This window comes from Notamacropus eugenii, chromosome 5 (genome assembly GCF_028372415.1).
Source record: "Notamacropus eugenii isolate mMacEug1 chromosome 5, mMacEug1.pri_v2, whole genome shotgun sequence".
Lineage (NCBI taxonomy): Eukaryota > Metazoa > Chordata > Mammalia > Diprotodontia > Macropodidae > Notamacropus > Notamacropus eugenii.
In genome coordinates, this window is record NC_092876.1 from 67,862,922 (window position 1) to 67,886,208 (window position 23,287).

General features: G+C 48.3%; 1 protein-coding gene across 2 annotated transcripts in view; it reads left to right on the forward strand.

The window, feature by feature from the left end:
* Window positions 1–23,287, forward strand: part of ARID1A (AT-rich interaction domain 1A) — an 88,296-nt gene that overhangs the window by 63,332 nt on the left and 1,677 nt on the right. Inside the window, exons 5-20 of one of the 2 annotated variants that reach the window (XM_072609473.1) lie at window positions 4,998–5,238; window positions 5,534–5,626; window positions 6,099–6,260; window positions 6,886–7,198; window positions 8,779–8,927; window positions 9,016–9,125; window positions 11,130–11,339; window positions 14,339–14,546; window positions 15,718–15,850; window positions 16,116–16,288; window positions 16,594–16,744; window positions 17,042–17,197; window positions 17,304–17,400; window positions 18,155–19,037; window positions 19,952–20,082; window positions 21,861–23,287. The exon at window positions 21,861–23,287 is cut by the window's right edge and continues 1,677 nt beyond it. In XM_072609473.1, coding sequence (XP_072465574.1) covers window positions 4,998–5,238; window positions 5,534–5,626; window positions 6,099–6,260; window positions 6,886–7,198; window positions 8,779–8,927; window positions 9,016–9,125; window positions 11,130–11,339; window positions 14,339–14,546; window positions 15,718–15,850; window positions 16,116–16,288; window positions 16,594–16,744; window positions 17,042–17,197; window positions 17,304–17,400; window positions 18,155–19,037; window positions 19,952–20,082; window positions 21,861–23,287 — 4,637 coding nt within the window. The remainder of the gene's footprint in view (window positions 1–4,997; window positions 5,239–5,533; window positions 5,627–6,098; window positions 6,261–6,885; window positions 7,199–8,778; window positions 8,928–9,015; window positions 9,126–11,129; window positions 11,340–14,338; window positions 14,547–15,717; window positions 15,851–16,115; window positions 16,289–16,593; window positions 16,745–17,041; window positions 17,198–17,303; window positions 17,401–18,154; window positions 19,038–19,951; window positions 20,083–21,860) is intronic. The other variant, XM_072609471.1, reaches the window with a different exon arrangement.

Sequence of the window (23,287 nt, forward strand, 5' to 3'; positions counted from 1 at the left end):
GAAACAAGAGAATGTTCCCTGCCTTTGAGGAGCTTACATTCTATTGTGGAGAGAGAGAGAGAGAGAGAGAGAGAGAGAGAGAGAGAGAGAGAGAGAGAGAGAGGGTGTTTCATGTATATATAAAATATTGTTTGGTTTGGTTTGGTTTCCCTCCCTCTTCTACTCCCAAGAACACCCCACTCCCACCCCTCCTTGGAACTATATAATTCTATCAGTCTAAGGGCCTCCCAATGAGGAACTTCCTCAGATTGGCATGTGACCTGAAAATTAGTCTTCTGTACAAAAGAAATCCAAAGTAATTTGAGAGGGACTAGGATGTGAGGGGATCAGGAGTGGCTTCATATAGCAGGTGGTGCCAGAGCTAAGCTGTGAAGCCCTGTAGGGATCCTGAGAAGTGGAGGTGCCCATAGGAGGGATGTTGTGTCTGAGAAACAGAAGGAAGGCTAGTTTAGCTGCTTAGTAAAGTGTAAGAATCAATCAATCAAACATTGATGTATTAAACACTTACTATGGGCCAAGCACTCAGCTGGTACTGGGGATACAGAAAAAACAACAGCAGAAATCTCTGCTCTTGGAGAGTGTGCATTCTAAGGAAGGAGACACGTCAGGTCGTAGAAAATGTGGAGTTAGGCAGAAGGTGGTCTTAGAGGAGAAGTCATTAGCAGGTGGGTGGAATTCAGAAAGGCCGCCTGCTGAAGGTGTGGTTTGAGCTGAGTTAGAGGAGGGGGAGCATTCCAGGCACAGGGAAGAATACAGGAATGCAGGTGTGCTATGGAATGAGCAGCAAGTACACCACTGTGCTTGCCCCATAGAGTATGTGAAAGATAGAAAGAGGCCAGATTGTTCGGAGCTGGACAAAGGAGCAGAGGTAATGGGGAGCCAGAGTAAGGAGAGGGGACAGGGTTAGCTCACATCAAAGCATTAGAAAAAACCCTTTGGCAGATGTATGGAAGACAGATCGTGGGGGAGAAACTAAGGTGATGGAAGCAATGAGAAAATATTGCAATAATCTAGGCAAGAATCCCTGAACTAGGGGGCTGCCTGTGTGAACGGGACACATGAGAACTGTGACAGTAAAAGAAACAAGATTTTGGTGGATGCTTAGATATGTGGGTGAGACCAAATGGTTGAGGATGACACCAAGATTGTTGAACCCCAGTGACTGGAGAGATGGTGCTCATAACAGTATTAGGGATGTGCAGAACAGAGGTAATTGGGGGGAGGGGGTTTGAAAGGAGATAATGAATTCTTTTTGGCCATGTTAAGTTTGGGGTACCTATAATAGGACATCCATTTTGAAATGTTGAGTAGTCTTTTGATGTTGCTAGACTGGCATTCACTAGCTAGGTTGCTAAGTGGATAGAGCTCTGGGCCTGGAGTCTGGAGGAGCTGAGTTCAAATCCAGCCTCAGGCACTAAATAACCTGGGCAAGTCACTTTACCCTGTTTGCTTCAATTTCCTTATCTGTCAAATGAACTGGAGAAGGAAGTGGCAACTCTCCAGTATCTTTGCCAAGGAAACCCCAAATGGGGTCACAAAGAGTCGGACATGACTGAACAGCAACCAGAAGGTGTTCAGGAGAGCAACTGGGGCTGGACACATCAGTCTGGAAATCATCTTCATTAAACCCATGGAATCAATCAAGTGCAAAAGTTTAGAGGAAAACAAAGAGGGCCCAGCTTGGAGCCTTGGGGGCTTGTCTCCACTGTTGGTTGTGGCCTGGATAAAGTCCAAATACAGGGTCTGAGGGAGAACCAGTCAGGCACAGGAGGTAAGAGAAATGAGAGTGAGCCAAGTCCCAAAAATCTAGAGAAGAGATAGTGTCCAGGCAGGAAAAGAGAGTGTGGTGTTCAACAGTGTCACATACTTCAAAAGGATGTGCTAGATGGAGACAGAAGAATCTGTCAGAGCGCTGCTCCTAACCCTTCTTCAAGCCTCCTATATTTCCAAATATATTCTTTTAAAAAACAAACTAAATACCTTTTTGTGACCTTAGGTTTTCTCATCAGCCTCAGCTCATTCTAGGGCCACCTGTTCATGTGAGACTGGGGTGAAGGAGGAGAGAGTAGAGTGATAGTGGTACAAGAAGAGGGAGCTCATGGCAGCTGATCTCAGTTGTTTCTGTAAAATGAGAGAAGGTTCTCAACTGAGAGTAGGTGGAGGTTTGAGGAGGAATGAAAAGGTTTGGAAGAATCACTGGGGAGAGTGAATTGATAAAGGAGGTGGTATAGGACTGCCTAGTAGCAGTGAGGGCCCAATTGAGGTTGTGTAACAAATTTGTAGTGACCCAGTCAGAAAGGATGTATGATTTTCTGAATTCGGCAGGTAGGAGTGAAATTATTGGATAGTGGGAGTGATCCAAGGCTAAGGTTTATTGGCCGGTACAATCAGGAATATAAGGGGGCTTGAATCTCCAGGAAAGAGGACAGTGTAGAGGTGAACTGGTTCACTAAGGGGTCAAGACAGGGAAAAGAGGAGAGAGTGACTAGTGCAGGAGATATGACTTGGGAAAGAATTGAAAAGTCAAGTAATTGGAGATCATGGTGTAGACAAATTGGGGAAGGCAGAAGGGGAGGTGGAAAGTCAGTAGATTATAGTCATGTGTAAGTGGATTTCAGAATTCTTGAACATGGAGGTGGTACATTTGTGGTTTGGTGTGTGGCTGAGGTAGGATGGTATGGTAGGTCATGGAAAGTGAGTAGGCTGAGGAACTGAATGATTGAGGAAGAGTCAGTATACATGTTAAAGTCCCCTAGTATGATGCCAAGTCGGGGGGTGGGGGAGGGGTTGGGGGGGTAAGGGAGAAAGATTGTGAGCCATGTACTGAACTCATTGAGGAAGGAAGGGGTTGTGACTTGGAGGTCTGTAGACAACACCTCTCTGGATTTTGATTGAGTGGAAAATAAATGGACCTCAAAGGAGGAGAGATTATTGAGTGATGGAGGTAGGTGAAGAACCCAGAAGTAACAGTAGGGAACAAGGAGTATTCTAACTCCCTCTCCCCCCCCCCCCCCCCCCCCCCGCCCCAACTAGTGAGCTATCGAGAATGAGGGAAGGTGCTGCCAGTATTGGGGAGGATGGCCAAGGAGATGGTGTCAACAGCGCTGAGTCAGGCCTGTGAGACTACTAGAAAATAGAAGGAATGGGAGAGAAAAAGAGGTAAGAGATGGAGGGAAGTTTGTTGCCTATGGAACAGGCATTCCAGAGGGTACAGTGGAAGGGATGGTTAGCATTTGACTGATCGTTTGAGGGAGGAGGGTCAAAGGAGATAGGAATAAGGAGTCAGGTGCTGGGGGGATGTGGAATCAATGGAATGTGTAGAGTATGATCAGTCTGGTGGGAGTATGGTCATTGCTGAGTGAAAGACTGTACTGTTACTGAAAGGAGATTAGTCAGGAGATGTGTGCAATGTAAGATGGACGCACAGTGTGAGGTAGAAGGCCCAGTTTCATTTTTTTTCTCCCCTGTAAAGGCTGGAGATTCTTGTAACTTAGTTCCTAGAATTCATCTCTTGGTGCAATGGGACTGGATCTGCAGTGGGGAAGGGAGTTGGTGATGACCAGCTCTAGGGCTGATTGCATTTAGGAGCCTTTCCATAATTCATTTGATTAGCTTCATCTTGGACTACATGCAAGAAAAGATAGGAACAAAGGGGAAGCCTTATGAGATCTGAGTCAGGAATGGTTAACATACTCTATTTGTGCATCTCACTGTCGTGAATTCTATGTCCTTTTCCCTGGGGAATTGTTTGTCTGATGGAAAATTCTGTAACTAGTTGATTTTCATCATGACCAGTGAGAGTATTCCTGCTCTGACCCCAGGAGATTCTTGCTCAGAACATAACACGCTTTGTCCAAATATCTATCTGACTTTGTGGCTGTTGGTCTATCTTCAAGCTCCGGGTGTAGATAACCCTTGGTCTCCAAAGCTGTGTTAGGCCTCAGGGGCTAGATGAGGATGCTTCTATGTAATGTTGAGGTGGGGTGCAGTTAGAAACTAACCGGTTTGTCTACTGGCCTTAACTATTTGAAACAATTTTTTTTACCTTCACCCTTTGTCCTGTGGAATTCAACTGTTTAACTCTTTAAGTTCCAGGGCATGTTTCTAGTCTGCGTCTATTAGAAAGCCTCCCTTAAGGGCTTCCTGATGGTAGTGTTCTTAGCCTAACCTCCTGGAAGCTTAATCCCCAGGAGGTGTGTGGGAGTCCTGGGGTGGGGTGGGGGGATATGGACTTGGAATTGATGAAAAAGTGAACAAGTCTCCAATCTTTGCTCAAGAAAAATTAGCTAAACTGAGGTCCAAGATGAAAACCCTTGATTTAGAGCTTCTGTTTATCAACTTTGGGGTTGACTCACCCAAGCTGAATGCTATATTAAATGTCTCTAGTTCACATCTCTATCATCATCCCTACTGAATATAAACCCCTTGAGGGCAGTACCTACGTCTTGTTTAGCTTTTTATAGCCTCCAAAACCAAATATGTAGTGGATATTTAAAAAGTGAATGCTGAATCAATGAAGAATGAATTTAACTTTCTGTCTCCTACTGGAGGAACCTTTTTAGGGGAGAAAGCATATGGTCTACACAAGAAATTGTTCTCTAATCTAGAGCCCTCCCTCTCTTTAAGGGTCTTTTTTTTCCATATCATAATCCCTCCCTTTGATCCTCCAAATCATCTGTGTGGTCAGGTATAGTGACACAGAGACCCCCTCAGCTTATTTGAGTTAACTTGGAGGATCAAATGTGCATTGGCCAAGCCTGATGGTGCTTTTGTTGATCTTAACTGGAAGCATTTTAAAGGTGGTGGTCTTGATTTCCATGTGAAAGAAAGGTCACCAAGAGTCTATGGTTTCTTTGGATCTCTCTCCCTAAAAATACTGAAATGTGTGCCCCTCATGGAACAGTGGCAAGATTTGGGAGAAGCAGATTCCTCCTGGAGGCAGGGTGGTAGAACCCTAGATTCCTGCATCCTGACCAGTTTCTCTGTGCTTGTTTCAGGATCTGTCTGGCTCCATAGATGATCTCCCCATGGGGACAGAAGGAGCGCTGAGCCCTGGCGTAAGCACTTCAGGGATCTCCAGCAGCCAAGGAGAACAGAGTAACCCAGCTCAGTCTCCTTTCTCTCCTCATACCTCCCCTCATCTGCCTGGGATCCGAGGACCTTCCCCCTCCCCGGTGGGCTCTCCTGCCAGTGTTGCTCAGTCTCGCTCAGGACCACTCTCACCTGCTGCAGTGCCAGGTATGGGCAGGGGGCTTAGTGCTGGCTTGCGCCTTTTCGAGGGAGAAGAAGGGAGATGAGAGGCACTTTGAAGATTTTCAGTATCCTAAATGTGCTACCCCTTAGAGGTTTCTAGGAAAAGAGCTAATGGTGCCCTGAATTGACCCCTTACTTAATACCTGGCCCTGTGACCCTCTGAGGAGTTTGATTGCCCCATCAGTGTTTCTCCCCAGGCTTGACTTGGCCCCTCTGACCCAGGACCTCTGTCTTAGCTGGGGTTCCCAGGCTTAGCTAATTTCTCTTCTTGTCCCTGGAGCAGGCACCCAGATGCCACCTCGGCCGCCCAGTGGCCAGTCAGATAGCATCATGCATCCTTCCATGAACCAGTCAAGCATTGCCCAGGATCGAGGTGAGAGGCTGACCTGTAGAATTCATCTGGAGCTTGAGGAGTGGGAGAAACTGAATGATTTGTACAATGACCATGAGAGACCCCCTTACTGTGATCATAATACTTGTTAGGCCTTTGGTGATGACTTGGAACCAGACCCCATGTAATTCTTCACCATAGATTCCCGTTGATGGCAGGTCCACAGTGCACTCATTTAACTACAGACAGGCCAGTCCCTGCCCTGGACAAGCTGGCTAGCCATGTTGTTTGCCACCCTCCACCAGAGGCTTCAGGCCTACTTTTCTGCTCTCCAGGGTTGCTCCCCTTGTTATTAGTGACTTAGAGCCTTTGGACTGCCTGACCTGAAGGACGTAAGACGTAGTCCCAGAGGACACGAGTACCTACTGATGAAGGATAGTAGGAAAGCACCAACATTTGTGGTTTTCTTTCTTTAATGAGTAGCTAAATCAATGACCATCTTTTTTTCACATAGGTTACATGCAGAGAAATCCTCAGATGCCCCAGTATAGTTCCCCTCAGCCTGGTTCTGCCTTATCTCCACGTCAGTCTTCAGGACAGATGCATGCAGGCATGGGCTCCTATCAGAACTCCATGGGAAGCTATGGGCCCCAGGGGGGTCAATATGGCCCTCAAGGTGAGAACATTTCCCAACTGGAACCACTCTCCAGTGGGTCCTTTATCTTGACTTTATAGGTTGAATAGAGGATTTGCCCCCAAGTGGGGAAGCATAACCCATAAAAAAATGAGAATCAGTTCTATAGGTTTGAGTGCTGTAGAACGATGGGATAATTGTGACAAACATAGAATTCTGAGGGAAGTCATTTCATAGTCAGGACCAGAGATGGCATTTAAGTCTTAGGAGAAAAGGGTAGTGTTCTTTGCCTTGAATCAGAAAGTTCGTTGTTCAGTAACAGTGACTGAGTTCCCCCAGTGTGTGGGGCAGGATAAAATCTATCAGAGAATAAGCCGAGCTCTTAAAGATGTGTACTTTATGGAGAACCTGGAAGTGAGGTTTCTGGGGGCCCAAACAGGAAAGAATTCCTTGAACATTGGAAATAAAGCCAGATTTGTAGGTCAGTCGACTAGCTGTCTTCTCCTTGGGCCTGGTATGTTTGCTGTTTTTTGACCCAGAGGGCTCTCCCAGATTCTCTGAAGCTGCTCTGGCCAAGGGTGGACGTGTTCCCATTTGGCTCTGCAGAGTTTTGAGGGCTGGGAGCTGTTCCTCCAATAACTGTATCTTTTCTCTGTCTTCCTCCCAGGAGGCTACCCTAGGCAGCCAAACTATAACACCCTGCCCAATGCCAACTATGCAAGTGCAGGGATGGCGGGGAGCATGAACCCCATGGGGGCTGGGGCTCAGATGCACGGCCAGACCGGCATGCCGCCCTACAGCGGACTCCCCCCAGGAAGGATGAGTCATGCCTCCATGGGCAGTCGGCCTTATGGTCCCAACATGGCCAACATGCCGCCTCAGGTTGGGTCGGGGATGTGCCCCCCACCTGGGGGCATGAACCGGAAAGCACAAGAAACCGCCGTTGCCATGCATGTTGCTGCCAACTCCATCCAAAACAGGTATAACATGGGGCTTGCCTTTGGATTTCACCTGTCCTTGAGAGACGAAAAAGGGCCTGCACCTATGGTTTCATTAAGATAAGGGATTCCAAGGGGATGAAACTCTTTTTTTTCCATTACAGAGTGACCTTTCTCTGTGACTCAGAATCTTAGAGAATTGCATAGAGCACAGTGAGGTTCCATGACTTGCCCAGGGTCACACAGCCATCTGTATGTCTGAGGCAGAACTTGAACCCAAGCCTTGCTGCTTCTGAGGCCTGCTCTGTCTCCACTGTTCTGTACTACCTCTGATTCTTAGAATAGGGCTTGATGCTTTAGTGATCGGGTGCAGGTGCCCAGGAAAAGAAATGCCAGACTAACGTGGACCTCGGCCCTTAGATGTGCATTGGCTGTCCCTTCTCTCAATGCCCTCTAGAGAGAACAGTGTTCCTCATTTTCTCTGTCATCTGTTAACAAATCTTTAAGACCGTCTTTCATAGTGGGTAGGGTTGAGAGATTAGTTTCCAATTTACTTTTGCTCTCTGCTGATGATAAGGATTGGGTTAATTTGAATTCTTTTCTGCTATTCTTGAATTCACCTGCCAGTTAGGCAGCTGGCACATTAAGAGAATGGTGGCTGTCCATCTGCTGATGACTATATTTCTCTTCAGTCACAGCCTTTCATGGGTGGCCGAGAGAGGCCAGGGCAGAAGGAGAGCCGGTGAACAATCTGATGTGTGTCTGAATCCCTTGGCTGGAGTGATTAGGTTTAACGACTGAAAAGTCCAGCTCTGTGGTCTTCTTCTGACCATTGGTGGCTGTGGCAGTGGTTTCATTGGACTGAGTCCAGTAGTTGTAACTTGGCTTTGGCCTTTGGCCTTTAGGCAACTAGCCCAGCATCACTGGTGGTACCTGAGACTTTAAATGGATCTTATACTATCAAGATTTAGATGGACTACAGAGGAAGTGGGAGGAGGAAAATTGTTTTTTCCTCAAGGGAGCATAAGTTGTAACTGTAAAGAGTAGATTTGGGGGAGAGATACCCAGAGCAGTCAAAGTCCTAGAAATTCAGTCTCCATGACACATCAGTGGCAGGGGAGAGGGGAGCGGGGGCCAGGCATTACTGCCTCTAAGAAATAGGGACAGGACCATTTGGCATCACACTGACCTGAATTTTCAAGCCATTCGGCTACATCATCAGCCAGACAAGGCCTTTAATGGGAAAAGAAGCCAGGGCAGGGGAGAGGAAAATTCAGTATAAGGTGTAGCAAAACAGGTGAAAGACATAGGGGAAGCCACTGGCCTTCAATGAGACCCATTCTGACACCTTGACATCTTAAAATGGAGCTACTGTTTCCTGTGTAGGGCTTCTAAACCCTCTTACAAGCATCCTATCCTATGTGGGGAGATAGAAGATAAGACTATCTAGGTCAGCCTTTGCACAATTCTGTTTTCTTGGGACGCATTAGTTTTCTCCATACAATCCTAAATATTAGATGATTTTGGCTCATACTGCCTTCTTGCTAAGTTGAAGAACAATTCTGCACATTGAAGTTCCTAGTTTACACATACCTTTCTTGTCTCTAACCTTCTCTCTTCAGGCCTCCAGGCTATCCCAATATGAATCAAGGGGGCATGATGGGAACTGGGCCTCCTTATGGACAAGGACTTAACAGTATGGCTGGCATGATCAACCCTCAGGGTCCCCCCTATCCCATGGGTGGGAACATAGCCAACAATTCAGGAGGTGGTAAGTCCTGGTTTAGCCACAGCTTATTGCAAGGGTTAATGGGATCAGAGCTGCTGTTGTAAGGCTTAAATATTCTCTCATTCTCTAGGGATGGCAGCTAGCCCAGAGATGATGGGTCTCGGGGAAGTCAAATTAACGCCAGCCACCAAAATGAACAACAAGGCAGATGGAACACCTAAACCTGAGTCCAAATCCAAGGTAAAGCTTTGTCTTAACTCTGTCCTCTCCTCTGACTAGAACATAAGAATGGAGATGAATGTGGGGTAGAGCATACCAAAGTGGCACCTGTCAGAACTGCCTCTACCTATCCCCTCCCCCTAATTTTGTTCCTTTTTAATTGTTGTCTTTGTTTTTACATCATCTTCATTTCTGAGTGTCTGTCCCTCCTCCCCCACTCCCCCTCACACACACCCCACTCAACATGCCATTGCTTTTAATGAAAAATGAAGAAAGAGGAGAAAAAAACCAGTTGAACAAAACTAACCATCATGTGGAGGCTTACATGATGGGCAGGGTTGCACATCCATGACCCCTCTCCTCTCAGAGGGAAGGATGTGTATTTTCTCATCTCTTCTTTGGGACCCAGCTTGGTTTTTAGAATTACGCAGCATTCACTTTTTTTCCTTTTGATTTCCATTGTTGCAGTCATTGTGCATGTGGTCTGTCCGATTCTGCTTACCTCACTCCACATCACCTCATGCAAGTCTTCCATGCTTCTCTGGGTTTCTTCATATTCATTATTTCTTATGGTGCTACAATGTTCCATTCCATTCATGTGACCACGTTTATTTAGCCTTTGGTGGCTCTTTTTTTTCCCTGCTTCTTGCCCAATGTAAAAAAGCGCTACTGTTTTGCTCTGTATGGTACCTTTCTGTCTTTAACTTCTTTGGCACTACGTGCCTAGCAGTAGGATCTATGAGTTAACTGTATTGGACACTTTTGTCATTTCTTAGCAAAATTCCGAATTGGTTTCCAATATGGGTGAACCAATTCATAACTTTACCAACAGTGTGTGGTTACGCCTGTCTTCCCTCAGCCCTTCCAACATTGACTCTTCCTGTCTTTTGTCATCTTTGCCATTTTGCCAGATAAGAGGGGAAATCTCAGGGTTATTTTAGCTTACGTTTCTCTTCTTTGTGATTTCTTTCATGTGGTTGCTAATAGTCTGCAGTTCTTATTTTAAGAATGATTGGGTCCGTGTGTGTGCGTGCGTACATGCATACGCACCCACACAGTGGAGGCCTGAGGGGTGGCACATGAGCATTAGACTAAGAAACAGGTCCTGGCTCTGCTGTGGATTCTTTGTGACCTTGAACAAGTTTCTTCTTTTCACTGTGCCTTCAGTTTCCTCCTGTATACAATGAGCTGATTGAACCAGGTGATCCCTGAGCTCTTTTCCAGTAGCTAAACAGTATTTTTGTTCCTTCCTCCTTCATTCCTTTCTCCCCATCAAGGACCTCTTCATTGCAACCCATCTGATGGATGCTTCCCTTGTAGTGGTGCCTCCTGCTTTCAGAAAGTGATAGGCAACTGTAACGGTCCATGCCTAACCATGTACAGTTTTAGGAATGTGGAAGATGAAACTTGGGTCCTTAGCTACCTTTGGAGGTTATAAGGACCATAGTCTGATAGAACAGAGACTTGTCGATCCAATCTCATAGGAATCTTTCTCTAGAGTTGTGTAACTGCACTATTCTTAATTTCTGGGTCTCCGTTTCTCCTTCTATAAAATAGAAATAATTTAAAAATAGAATAGAAAAAATGAAAATTAGAATCTGTCAGCTTTGAGGGGGCTCCAGAAACTCCTATTCCTAGGCCATCTAGTTCATCCTTCTGTGTCCTAAGCAAAAGATATCTAATCTATTACAGCTGAATGTGGGTCACTCTTCCATCCTCTCCGGAAAGCCTTTCAAGCTCTCCCTCTGTAGAGGATGTACTGATGTGTGTCCAGGGTTCTGCAGTGGCAACTTTCTTCCCTGCAAACTCTAGCCAAAGAACTGACTCTTCTTTAATCTCTCAACCTTGAGTAAAAATAATTCGGGTCCCATTCTTAGTTAAGCTCAGGGTGGGAAAACCCTGTATTCTTTGTCTTTATTCTTGCCCTTCTCCACCCCTAAGTGAGAACCTTGGGAGAGCCTTGGAACAGGCCTGGGATCTAGGACTCATTCCCATGACCCTCTGACCTGCCCCCTCCCCTTCCAGAAGTCCAGTTCCTCCACCACCACCAATGAGAAGATCACCAAGTTGTACGAATTAGGGGGTGAGCCTGAGAGGAAGATCTGGGTGGACCGTTATCTTGCCTTCACGGAAGAGAAAGCAATGGGCATGACCAACCTGCCTGCTGTGGGCAGGAAACCCTTGGACCTCTACCGCCTCTACGTATCTGTGAAGGAGATTGGCGGATTGACTCAGGTGAGTACACGACACTCACATTCCTTCCCTTCACCCAAATGATTTTATCAGGTGACAGTCTGATGGAGCCTAATACAATTTTGGTCCCAGGGTCATACAGTCCCTGTCCTCTGGGAACTTAAAAGTAACTTGCAAGGACAGAAACGCCGGCCCCCCAACTCAGCTCTGAACCCTGGTCCAGACACTGCTCTAGTTCCAGGTGCAAGTGCGGCTAGAGGGAGAAGTCATCAGTGATTCTCAGGAAACCTCCCTTGATGCAGATAGACTTGAAAAGCTATTTAGAGGAGATGTTGTCAGTCAGATAGCTGAGTTGAGTTTTATTTCAGAGGTCATTGACATCTAACACTAAACTTTATACAGTAAGCTTAACAAACGAGTTAAGTGCCTGATCTATTTACAAGCTACCTTGCTAAAGACTATATGTGATCTTCAAAAAGACATCTCTGGGTCTCATCCCCCAGTTATTTACAATCTAATTTGACAAAACTGAGGAGGGAAATGCCAACAAACAAGCCTCTGGAAGCACCCACTTTCCTGTGGTCTGAAGTCATTAGAGCAGTGTCTGGACCAGGGTTCATAGCTGAGTTTGGAGTAGGTGTATGACCCAAATGAAGTAGGGCTTTTTTTTTTCTTTTGGAAACCTCAGTCAGGACAGCAAAACAACATCACTATCAGAAAGTCTCTCATTAAAACCCATCAGCCAGCTGTGTGTGGAACATGACTTCCCATCCTCTGGACTGTCAGGTCCCCCTTCCCATAAATACCCACAACACCAAATTTCTCTTTAGCAGTCTCCCTAGGTCTCTTCCATCAAAGAGGGGGGCTGCCTGACCCTCTGAGAGCAAATCCTACCTTTTGCACATGGTGCTATGCTCCTCCACATTTTTCCCCTCAGATAGGAGAAAAGGCATTGATTGATTGAATTTGCCTTTTAGAATAGAATCACTGCTTCCCTTGCTCAATTGGAGGTCAATCAGCAAATATTTACTAAGCATCCACTTTGAGAACAGCGTTGGGATAGGCTCTGTTCAGAATTGAAAAGTTTTACAAGGTAGTCTCCCTGCCTTCAAGAATTTTACAGATTGAGGGCATAAAACAAAAATACTTAAAATGTTAGACTTTATATGAAGGGGGAGATACCAATCACTATGCACCTATTAATGGCTCACTATATTCCAGGCCCCATAGTGGATCCTGAGGCTACAAGACTTAGATTTCATGGGGAACAGGTGGGGCAGAGGAATGATGTGTATAAATTGAAGTAAATATAAAACATATACCAGGTGAACACCAGATAACGTCAAGGAATAGGGCAGCTTACCTTGGTGGCAGGTCTTCAGTGTGTAGGGATAGATGTTTTACTTGCTTTTTGACCATGAGCCCTGTGGATAGGTTATGGCATCTATGAGCCTCAGTTTCCACTTTGTTGATCTTTCTAGAGGATCTTTTAGGTCTCTGTAATCATATGAATATGAATTAAGTACAAAATTATGTATTTCTGACCATAAGCACAATAGGATTTCAAAGAAAACACTGATAAATGAGAAATAAATTGGTAGGCAGCTTCTTGGGAGGACTAGGGACTTGATTTGAACCTTAATGGGTATGTAACATTTAGAGGTTTAAGTAATGAGAAGAGGACATTTGGTAGAAGGAAAAAGATGGGAGGGAAGGCACGGGATGCCATCAAGTTAGGAGACCTGCCTGAAGTCATCAGAGAGGATTGTGGTTTGGGCAGCAGTGGGGGATCATGGTACCTCAGGTACATTAGGGACTACTGAGAACCCAATGTGGACAGAACTTTGAGCTGGCTTTTGGGAAGGTCTATTTTCAAGGATCCCATGGTGGGAAACAGAAAATGTATGTCCCAGAGTCTGGTTTGGATGCCTGTCCTGTCCTGAGCCACTACAGACAATACTCAGCTCACACCATGTCCTATTCCTAGCTTCACCTGCTGGAATCTTAGCATCTCCTTCAGAAATGATCTTTTATTCTTGGAATTTCAGATAGCACTTTGTTTGGACCTTTCTTAGGTACTTTTATCTTGATCTGTATTCGTTTCCCTGTCTTTTTCTCCCTTCTAAAATATAAGCCCTGTGAGGTCAGGGACTGTATCACTCTGTGTCTCCCCCAAGGCCAGTATAGTGCATTGCATAGGCTCATGAGAAGTTTTTGTGTTCTGCATGAACAAAACAGCAGAGACAAAATGTAAAAACAAAATCAAAGCAGCGAAGGAATGTCTGTAAAGAAACTCCCCAGACAAAGTGCTGTCTGTGGCCATCGTGCTCCGACATCATCCTTAACCATCTTCCTGTGTCAGTGAATTTACACAGGAAGTACTCCCTGTACATGTGGCTTGGGGTGGTTGATCATTCATCTCACCAAAGGATTCCCTGGAAGGCCCTTTAAATAGTCTGTGCTTCTTGTGCATTTGATAGAGTAACAGCTTACATGTACGTACGGTTTTCTGTGAAATCATTAGGAGCAGGGATAATTATCCCCTTTTTTATTGGAAAGGAAACTGAGGTTCACAGTATGGAAATGACTTGACCAAGGTCACATGACTCGTTGAACCATGACCTCGAACCTGTGTCCCCTGACTCCTGACTGATCCCCCTCCTGCTGTGTGTGCCATGGTGTCTGTCACAGTAGGATGGGATTGATGCAGAACTTTGCAGAACCCATGCATTACATAGAGTGGAGAATGCCTGCATTTTTCACCAGCATATTTTAATTTACCTTCTGAATTCTACTATTACCTGATCAAGACAGAACTTGACTTTCTTCTCTTAATGGATTCTGCTCCCAGGGTGGGCTTATTAGTTCATTAGGGGGAGGAGGGAGGGCAGTGAGGAATTCAGCCTGAACACTGGACGCTGGAGAGTTGGTAGGGGAGTGTAGACAGGCCTTGATTGTTCCTAGAGCATCAGGCCCTTCTGCAAAGAAGAGTCAGTCTGGGCCTATCTAGTCTTGTCCTGACCCCCTGGTTGGTTACACAGGTCAATAAAAACAAGAAGTGGCGTGAGCTGGCCACCAACCTCAATGTGGGCACCTCCAGTAGCGCTGCCAGCTCCCTGAAAAAGCAGTACATCCAGTGTCTCTATGCGTTTGAGTGCAAGATTGAGCGGGGAGAAGACCCTCCCCCGGATATCTTTGCAGCCGCAGATTCCAAGAAGTCCCAGCCCAAGATCCAGCCGCCATCACCAGGTGAGACTACCTTGGGCATCTCCTACCAACCCAGGCTGAATAATGACCTTAGGTGCCTGCTTCAGGGAGCAGAGGAGCCTTGCCCCCAGGGTTGCACCCTCCAAGTCCTCCCTCAGGGCCCTCTACAAGCTATGTGTGACCCTGCCTGGAGCCCAACTTCAGGCTGGCAGGGCAAAGAGGTAGCAGCATGCCACCATTAGGTTTTAATTCTCAGTGTGCAACTGGCAAGGTGCCAAATGTTTGTAAATCAACGAGTGGGAGGGCCAGCAGGGGGTGGGGGGAAACAACAAATGGCTGTGAGACTAGGGATGTCTGGGAGCCTCTGCTCACTGATGTCAGCGCCTTAGAATGCGGCCCAGACCGAGCCCGGAATTCCCAGGGGAGCTGAGATGGAAATGAATGGGAAGGCCAGAGGGCGGGGGAGGGGTTATGAATGAAACTCCCCGTGCCAGGGACTCTGCCCACCCTCCTCTCAGAGCTGTGGCCACAGCCGGGAGGGGAGAACGGACGGGGTGCCAGGAAGGTGGGGTGTAAACAAACATGCCCTGGTGCTGACCTCTGAGGATTTTAATGAATAGCTGAAATGACTCACCAGCCAGCTCGGCTGAAGCCATGGGATATCGGGTGCTGGGAATGTAACTGATGGAAACATTAATTACGAGCAGCTCAGAGCAGCGGATGAGTCCGGGTTATGGCAGCTTGTCTAATGCTCTGAATGAGGAAGACGAAGGCCTTGAGGTTTGAGAGCACCGGAGGAAGGACACATGAAGCCCCTGTGGCCTGGCCATTGGCCGCTTGGGTGTCTCCAGAGTGTCCCCTCCCCTTCGGATGGTTACCATTGGAAAAAAATATTGTGCCTGCCAGTGTTTCAGGGCTCTAACTTGGTTGGTATCACCGTAAATATTCCTTGCCAATTCTTGCCCTTTTTGACATGTGGAAGGGGCGTGGCTAGGAACAACAGAAGTCCAGGGTCCTGTTAATTTTCAGTTCCACCACAGTGCTTCTTATGAATAAAAGAAGTAAGGACTAAGGAAATAGCTACTGTAGGAGAATTGTCACTTGTATGTAACAGGTGTCTCCCCATCTTTCCTCATCCGTGGACTTTTCTGTGGAAGTAGAAAGGTTAGGAATTTTCTGCAAAGCTGCTCATTATTCCTGTCTTTGTTTGCAGCGGGGTCAGGGTCCATGCAGGGGCCACAAACCCCTCAGTCAACCAGCAGTTCCATGGCAGAAGGAGGAGACTTGAAGCCACCGACTCCAGCATCCACCCCACACAGTCAGATGCCCCCTTTGCCAGGCATCAGGTAACGCTAGTACCAGGCATGGGGCCCAGGTAACAGTGGGAAGGGGGGTGAGGGTGGAATCTGATCAGTCCTAGGACTGAGGTAGTAGCCCCCTAGTAATGTTGTCACATGGGAATTGCCTTCCTCTCTCAGAAGCTAAGCGCAGATAGAAGGGACTTGGCAGAGGAATGTCTGCCCTCAGCCTTTACCAGCAGTCATCAGGAGAGGAATAGAGAAGGACAGGGGAGGATTCTGCTTCTCATTCAGTTTTCTGGTTCCTGAGCAGGAGCAACTCTGTGGGGATCCAGGATGCCTTTGCTGATGGAAGCGACCCCACGTTCCAAAAGCGAAATTCCATGACTCCAAACCCTGGGTACCAGCCCAGCATGAATACCTCTGACATGATGGGGCGCATGTCTTATGAGCCAAATAAGGATCCTTATGGCAGCCTGAGGAAAGGTGACTGTGCCCTGGGGTCCTTCCACCCTCTTCCACCATCGCATGCTAAGGAGATCACCTTCTCCAGCACCAGCCTCACTCCTTGCCCTCTCTTCTCCAGCCATTCCCTTGTCGATTCTCAGTTCATCTCCACAGCTAAGACTTTTGTGTTCTTGTGTTTTGAGCCTATCACAGAGCAGTCAGAGGCCAAGTTAAACCTAAGCTCTGAGATACCTCTCAGTTGTCTCTAGAGGTCCATATTCCCCAGAAGAGAGGCCAGTAGGCCTACCTACCCTTCTTACTGTCTTCCTGTCTTCTGCTTCTAGCTCCAGGAAATGATCCTTTCGTGTCCTCAGGGCAGGGCCCCAACAGTGGGATGGGGGACCCCTACAACCGTGCCACAGGCCCTGGCTTGGGGAATATGGCAATGGGACAGAGGCAACATTACCCATATGGAGGCCCTTACGACAGAGTGAGGTGAGTGCCTGCCTTCCTTGATGTAGATTCGAGAGCTGTTGAAATAATAGGAGCTTATATCTAACACTTTGAGGCTTAGAAATTGTTTTCTCACACCTCTTTGAGATAAATAGTGCAAGAGGTGTCTCCCTCATTTTATAGATGGAGAGCTTGTGATTTGCCAGAGGTCCCAGTTGGAACAGAACTGAGTGGTATGGGTTCCATTGAACCAGACTTCCACCCACTCTGTGACTGTCTGTCCATTCTCACATTGAAAACCCCAGCGTAAGGGCCCTTCTGCTTCTGTCTTTGGCTTAGGGCGGAGTCCGGACTAGGACCCGAGGGGAACATGGGCACCGGGGCCCCACAGCCAAACCTCATGCCTTCCAACCCAGACTCGGGGATGTACTCTCCCAGCCGCTACCCCCCACAGCAGCAGCAGCAGCAGCCCCCACAGCAGCAGCAGCAGCAACGGTCAGTGAGCAGCCCAGGCTCTGGCCCTGGCCTCTGGGTCACACAGCTTTTTTAATGTCATCAGACTCCTCCTTCTTTTCCTCAAACTCTTTTTTCTGCCTTGCAGACACGATTCCTATGGCAATCAGTTTTCCACTCAAGGCACCCCTTCCAGCAGCCCATTCCCCAGCCAGCAAACGACAATGTACCAACAACAGCAGCAGGTGAGAGTGGGGACAGACCTCAGGGGACAGGAAGGGACATCCTTCACTTCACATTTGGTAACTTCTTGGTGACTTCCTCCAGCCTGATGGAAAGCAGCAAATGTTTTTAATTACTCGATGTTTTTAACTTGTCTCTGCTGTTTAGTGGTGACACTTGAACATTTTGTAGAAACTTGTGTCTAGGGACCTTTGGATTCTGTGTCTTTCCTGTTGAATCCTGAGAGCTCTCCTCAGGCACCGGGACGTACACCCCAGGCCAGTCCTGGAGTCAGTCTGCCACAATGGCTCTTTGCTTTTGCTGCTCTAGGATATACAAGGAGAAATCCTTTTTGGTAGGGGGGCCAAGGGTGTGGAATCCGCACATGATGTTGGATTGGGTTGAAGAATTGGTTTGTTTTGCTGAACTACATTTTTCTCTTGCTTTTTTATTCTTTGTCATATGAGATAGCTTTCAGAGTTCAGGGAAGTCTGTGTTGGGAAATGGAGGTGATGTGAAAACAAAGGATACTAATAAAAAATATTAAGGGGAGAGCAAAAACATAGAGGGAAGGAGAGAGGCGGTGGGAAGAAAGGGGCCCCTTGTTGCTTTTGGGAATCATTTTGGAAGGCAGCTCTTCTGCTCACATTGCCCCTAGTCCGCAGACCCCACCAGGGTGTCTGCTGGCATCAAGTCCGTCTTGACTACACCCCCCCCCATTGTCTCTGGCTGCTAGAACACTCTCCACACTTTCCCCTCTCCCTGTCCATTTCCTAGAATTATAAGCGGCCAATGGATGGCACCTATGGTCCTCCAGCCAAGCGACATGAAGGGGAGATGTACAGTGTCCCGTACAGCAGCGGACAAGGCCAGCCACCACAGCAGCAGCTGCCCCCAGCCCAGCCCCAGCCAGCCAGCCAACAGCAGCCAGCCCAGCCATCTCCCCAGCAGGACGTGTACAACCAGTATGGGAATGCTTATCCCTCTGCTGGTGCTGACCGCCGGCCAGCAGGAGGCCCTCAGAACCAATTCCCATTCCAATTTGGCCGAGACCGGGTCTCGGCACCCCCTGGCTCAAATGCCCAGCAGAGCATGCCACCGCAGATGATGGGTGGTCCCATGCAGCCGACTACAGAGGGCCCCCAACAGGGCACTGTGTGGCAGGGGCGCAATGACATGGGCTACAACTACCCCAATCGGCAGAACACAGGCTCTGCCCCCCAGGGGCCTGCCTACCATGGGGTGAACCGAACAGATGAAATGCTGCACACAGATCAGAGGGTCAATCATGAGGGCCCGTGGCCTTCCCATGGCACCCGCCAGCCTCCATACGGTCCCTCGGCCCCTGTGCCCCCCATGACAAGGCCCCCTCAGTCTAACTATCAGCCCCCACCCAGCATGCAGAATCACATTCCTCAGGTATCCAGCCCCGCACCCCTTCCCCGGCCCCTGGAGAACCGCACGTCGCCCAGCAAGTCTCCATTCCTCCACTCGGGGATGAAGATGCAAAAAGCAGGTCCTCCGGTGCCTGCCTCACACATAGCACCTGCCCCTGTGCAGCCCCCTCTGATCAGGAGGGACATCACTTTCCCTCCTGGCTCCGTGGAAGCCACACAACCTGTGTTGAAACCGAGGAGGCGGCTCACCACGAAAGATATTGGTAAGGAGACTTCCCAAGAAGAGCCAGCTTTCAGCTTGCTTTCCCATTAGGAGATGAGGGATGATTAATCACTCCCAAAACTGACGAAGGGTTCAACATGGACTAAACTTCAGCTTCCCTCCTCTGCCTTGAGAGTGACCCTTTGTCTGGAAACTTGATGGTCCTTGTATAGAGCTGATTTCAGGGTTTTCTGGTGAGCCTTGGAGAACTCAACGCAGTTCTGGAATGGACCTGCAAGTTTTCATTTTCCCCAGTCCTCACTGCCTTCACCTTGGTACACATGAGAAAATGGCAATTTGGGGACTTGCCCAAAGTCACAGAGTTGGTGGCAGAGCCAGCACTAGATCCCAGAACTCCTCTCTTCCTGGCCCATCCCCCTTCTACTTTAATGTCAGCGTGATGAGGAGAGGACCTTGTGGGCCCTTCACAAACCATTTTTTAATCCAGAACAAGGGAGAGTTGGCACAGGGAATTCCTGGTTAGTGCTGCTTCAGGAGAACATGTTGACCTCTCCTGGTTTCTGTTCCAAGCCCCCCAAAAAAGAGCTAAGACACAAAACGTTTCCCTTGGGTTTGGACATCCCATCAGTTTTGTTCATTTTGATGGCCACTGTTAACTTAATGACCTCTCTTAAGTCCTCCATCTGTGGGTTGACTGCCATCCACATAGAAGAAGAAGGGGAATCTTCAGCCTAATAGAAGTACCAGCTCTAGTTCCATTGAGGCTTTAGGAACCTATGGCAACATAATTGCCAAAGGATATAGTACTCTATAAGGATATAAGAGGATTAATTACTCCGCGCAAGAGAATGAGGGTAGAAAAGCCTCTAGGGTGGGTAGATAAGATGTCCTCTTCAAACCCTTTGCAGCCCAACTTTTGGGCCACCTCGGTGACCACAAAACACTGTGTTTCAGGAACTCCAGAGGCATGGCGAGTGATGATGTCCCTCAAGTCGGGGCTGTTGGCAGAGAGCACATGGGCCTTAGACACCATTAACATCTTGTTGTATGATGACAACAGCATCATGACCTTCAACTTGGGCCAGGTGAGTACCCATGGCCAGGGGCGGGGGCCTCGGGACATAGCAAGAGGAGAAAGGGGGCTGTGTTTGCTGTGTGTGCTAGAGCCTGGATTTGTGATGGTCCCTGACCTCCTGGACTGGATCCAGGACCCCATTAGAACAATGTCTGTCTCTCATCACTTCCAGCCTCTTTTCTAAACTCTTCTGACCAAAGGACTTGGAGTTTTTATCGATTTGCCTTGAACTTGGTCTGTATAGAAGGAGTTTGGAGTTTAACGGACGCTAAGGAATAATTTTTTTTTTAATTGATTTTGGATTTTGATGTAAAATGTGGATTCCCTTGCTAGAATCAGTAAAGTATATTCCCAAGTGAAATCATCTCTCACCTTTTTTGTGTCTTGGACCCCCTTGGCATCTGCTGAAGCCTATGGACCCCTCTCAGCATAATGTTTTTGAATGCCTAAAATGGAATACATAGCATTACAAAGGAAACCGATTATATTTGAAATGCAGTCTGGAATCATGTGTGATCTAGCAGTGGGTCTCATAACTGCAGTGATCTCAAAGCAGTCAGGAGCCTAAGTGGTATGTTGAGGATCGGCCACAGCTGAAGTGTGATACAATGGTACCAGTGATCTCTGTTGGTAACAGAGTCACGTGCTGCCTAGACGCTTCTGGGCTTGCTTGCCTACAATCATAATTGAAAAGAAGACTAAATTTCAATTCAAGGTTGGTGAGCTCTCCAAGCTCACAGAACCTCTGAATTCTCCAAGGACCCCAGTTTCTCTTAGCTTCCCTTCTTGGCTCTAGAGCAGTCAAATCCAAACTTCTTTGCTGTGTTAGTTTCTTCCCTGCATGTCTCTGATGCTTTCAGGCTATGCTGTGAGAATGTGGGGAAAAGTCAAAATTAATATTAAAGCAACTTCTTGTTTTTTTAAGTACTATTTACAAAGCTGAAACTCCTGACCTTCTGTCAGGAAGCCATGGACTTTTTGACCTTTTCCAATTATGGGGATGGGTTTGTGTTCACACTCATAGGACTGCTAATGCACATATTTAGAGCTATAAAATGCTTCAACTGGAAGGGACCTGTCCCCTTGTCCATTTGTCTCTCCATCCCTGTCCTCCAAATTCTATAAATAAGGATGCAAACACCCAGAATACAGAGTAAATCTTTTTTTCTGTGAAGACACCAAAACACCTTGCCTTTGGAGAGCAAAGGACCCTCCTTGATGTTCCATAGACTCCTGAAGCCTTTTGAGGAGAACAAGGGAGGAGGGGGTCAGGTGATCTTGATCCTTAGCCATAAGGACCCTGCTGTCTAACAGGATATGGAAGATCCAGAGAAGGTGAAGGAGAATGCCAGTGTGGGAGGGGAAGGAAGCTACCAAAGCAGGCCAAATGAATGAGAGATCAGCCAGCATTATCTGGTTGGTTGGGGAAGCCAAGGGAGGACCACCATAGTAATTGCCTTTAAGCAGATAAAGTGGAAGTCTTTTGGCCAGCTGTTCTATTTCCAAAGCTGTCCAGCTTCAAAATAGAGAGAAGCTTCCTAAATGGTAAAAGGCCTTGGGATGGTAACTCCAACAATGCTGAGCTCTGGGAACAAGGGAGACCCCTTCATCCGTGTTCTGTTGTGCACACATGTTCTGGGCTGGCAGCTCAGGGAACAGGTGTTGATGGAGGACCTTCTCCATGCTGAGAACTGTAGAGCAAAGGTTGAGACCTCAGAGGGCCCTCCCACAGTAGGCCTCTTTGTTTGGGCCCATTTTTCCTCTCATTGGCTTCTCTTTCTGTTCCAGTTGCCGGGACTGTTGGAGCTCCTCGTGGAGTACTTCCGGCGTTGCTTGATTGAAATCTTTGGCATTCTGAAGGAGTATGAGGTGGGTGACCCAGGTCAGAGAACATTGCTAGACCCAGAAAGGTTCAAGAAGGCGTCCAGCCCATCTCCAGTCGAGGGGGAGGAAGAGGAGGAGCTTCTGAGCCCCAAAGTGGAGGAGGAGGAGGAGGCAGAGGAGGAGGAGGAAGCGGAGGGGGCGGAGGAGGCAGCATTTGCAGGCAAGGACAAGGTACTCTCGGAGAGCAGTGAGGAGAAGCTTGTCAGCAAGTTTGACAAGCTGCCTGTCAGAATTGTGCAGAAGAACGACCCTTTTGTGGTGGACTGCTCGGACAAACTGGGGCGAGTGCAGGAGTTTGACAGCGGCCTGCTGCACTGGCGGATCGGCGGTGGGGACACTACTGAGCACATCCAGACCCACTTTGAGAGCAAGATGGAGCTGCCTGGGAGCCAGGCCCGGGAGCCTGCGCCCGCGGCCCCTCCAAAGCGGATCCCAGCAGTTGAGGGGACCTCAGGCATGAAAGATAGGGAGGGGCCCCTGCCCGACGTGCCCTCAGAGAAGCGGATCACTGCCACAATGGATGACATGTTGTCATCGCGACCCAGCACCCTGTCCGACGAGGGGGCCAAGAACCCAGAGACCACCAAGGAAAGTGGCAAGTTCCCTTTTGGCATCAATCCCGTGCAGAGCCACCGGAATATCAAGATCTTAGAAGATGAGCCCCACAGTAAGGACGAAACCCCACTGTGCACCCTCCTGGACTGGCAAGACTCCCTCGCCAAGCGCTGCGTCTGCGTCTCCAACACCATCCGGAGCCTGTCGTTTGTGCCAGGCAATGACTTTGAGATGTCCAAACACCCGGGGCTGCTGCTGATCCTCGGCAAGCTCATCTTGCTGCACCATAAGCACCCGGAGCGCAAGCAGGCACCGCTGACCTACGAGAAGGAGGAGGAGCAGGACCAAGGGGTGAGCTGCAACAAAGTGGAGTGGTGGTGGGACTGCCTGGAGATGCTCCGTGAGAACACCCTGGTCACACTTGCCAACATCTCAGGGCAACTGGACCTCTCCCCATACCCCGAGAGCATCTGCCTACCGGTGCTGGACGGACTCCTGCACTGGGCGGTCTGCCCTTCGGCCGAAGCCCAGGATCCCTTCCCCACCCTGGGCCCCAACGCCGTCCTCTCCCCCCAGAGACTGGTTCTGGAAACCCTCAGCAAACTCAGCATCCAAGACAACAATGTGGACCTGATCCTCGCCACGCCCCCCTTCAGCCGCCTGGAGAAGCTGTATAGCACCATGGTGCGCTTCCTCAGTGACCGAAAGAACCCGGTGTGCCGGGAGATGGCCGTGGTGCTGCTGGCCAACCTGGCTCAGGGCGACAGCCTGGCCGC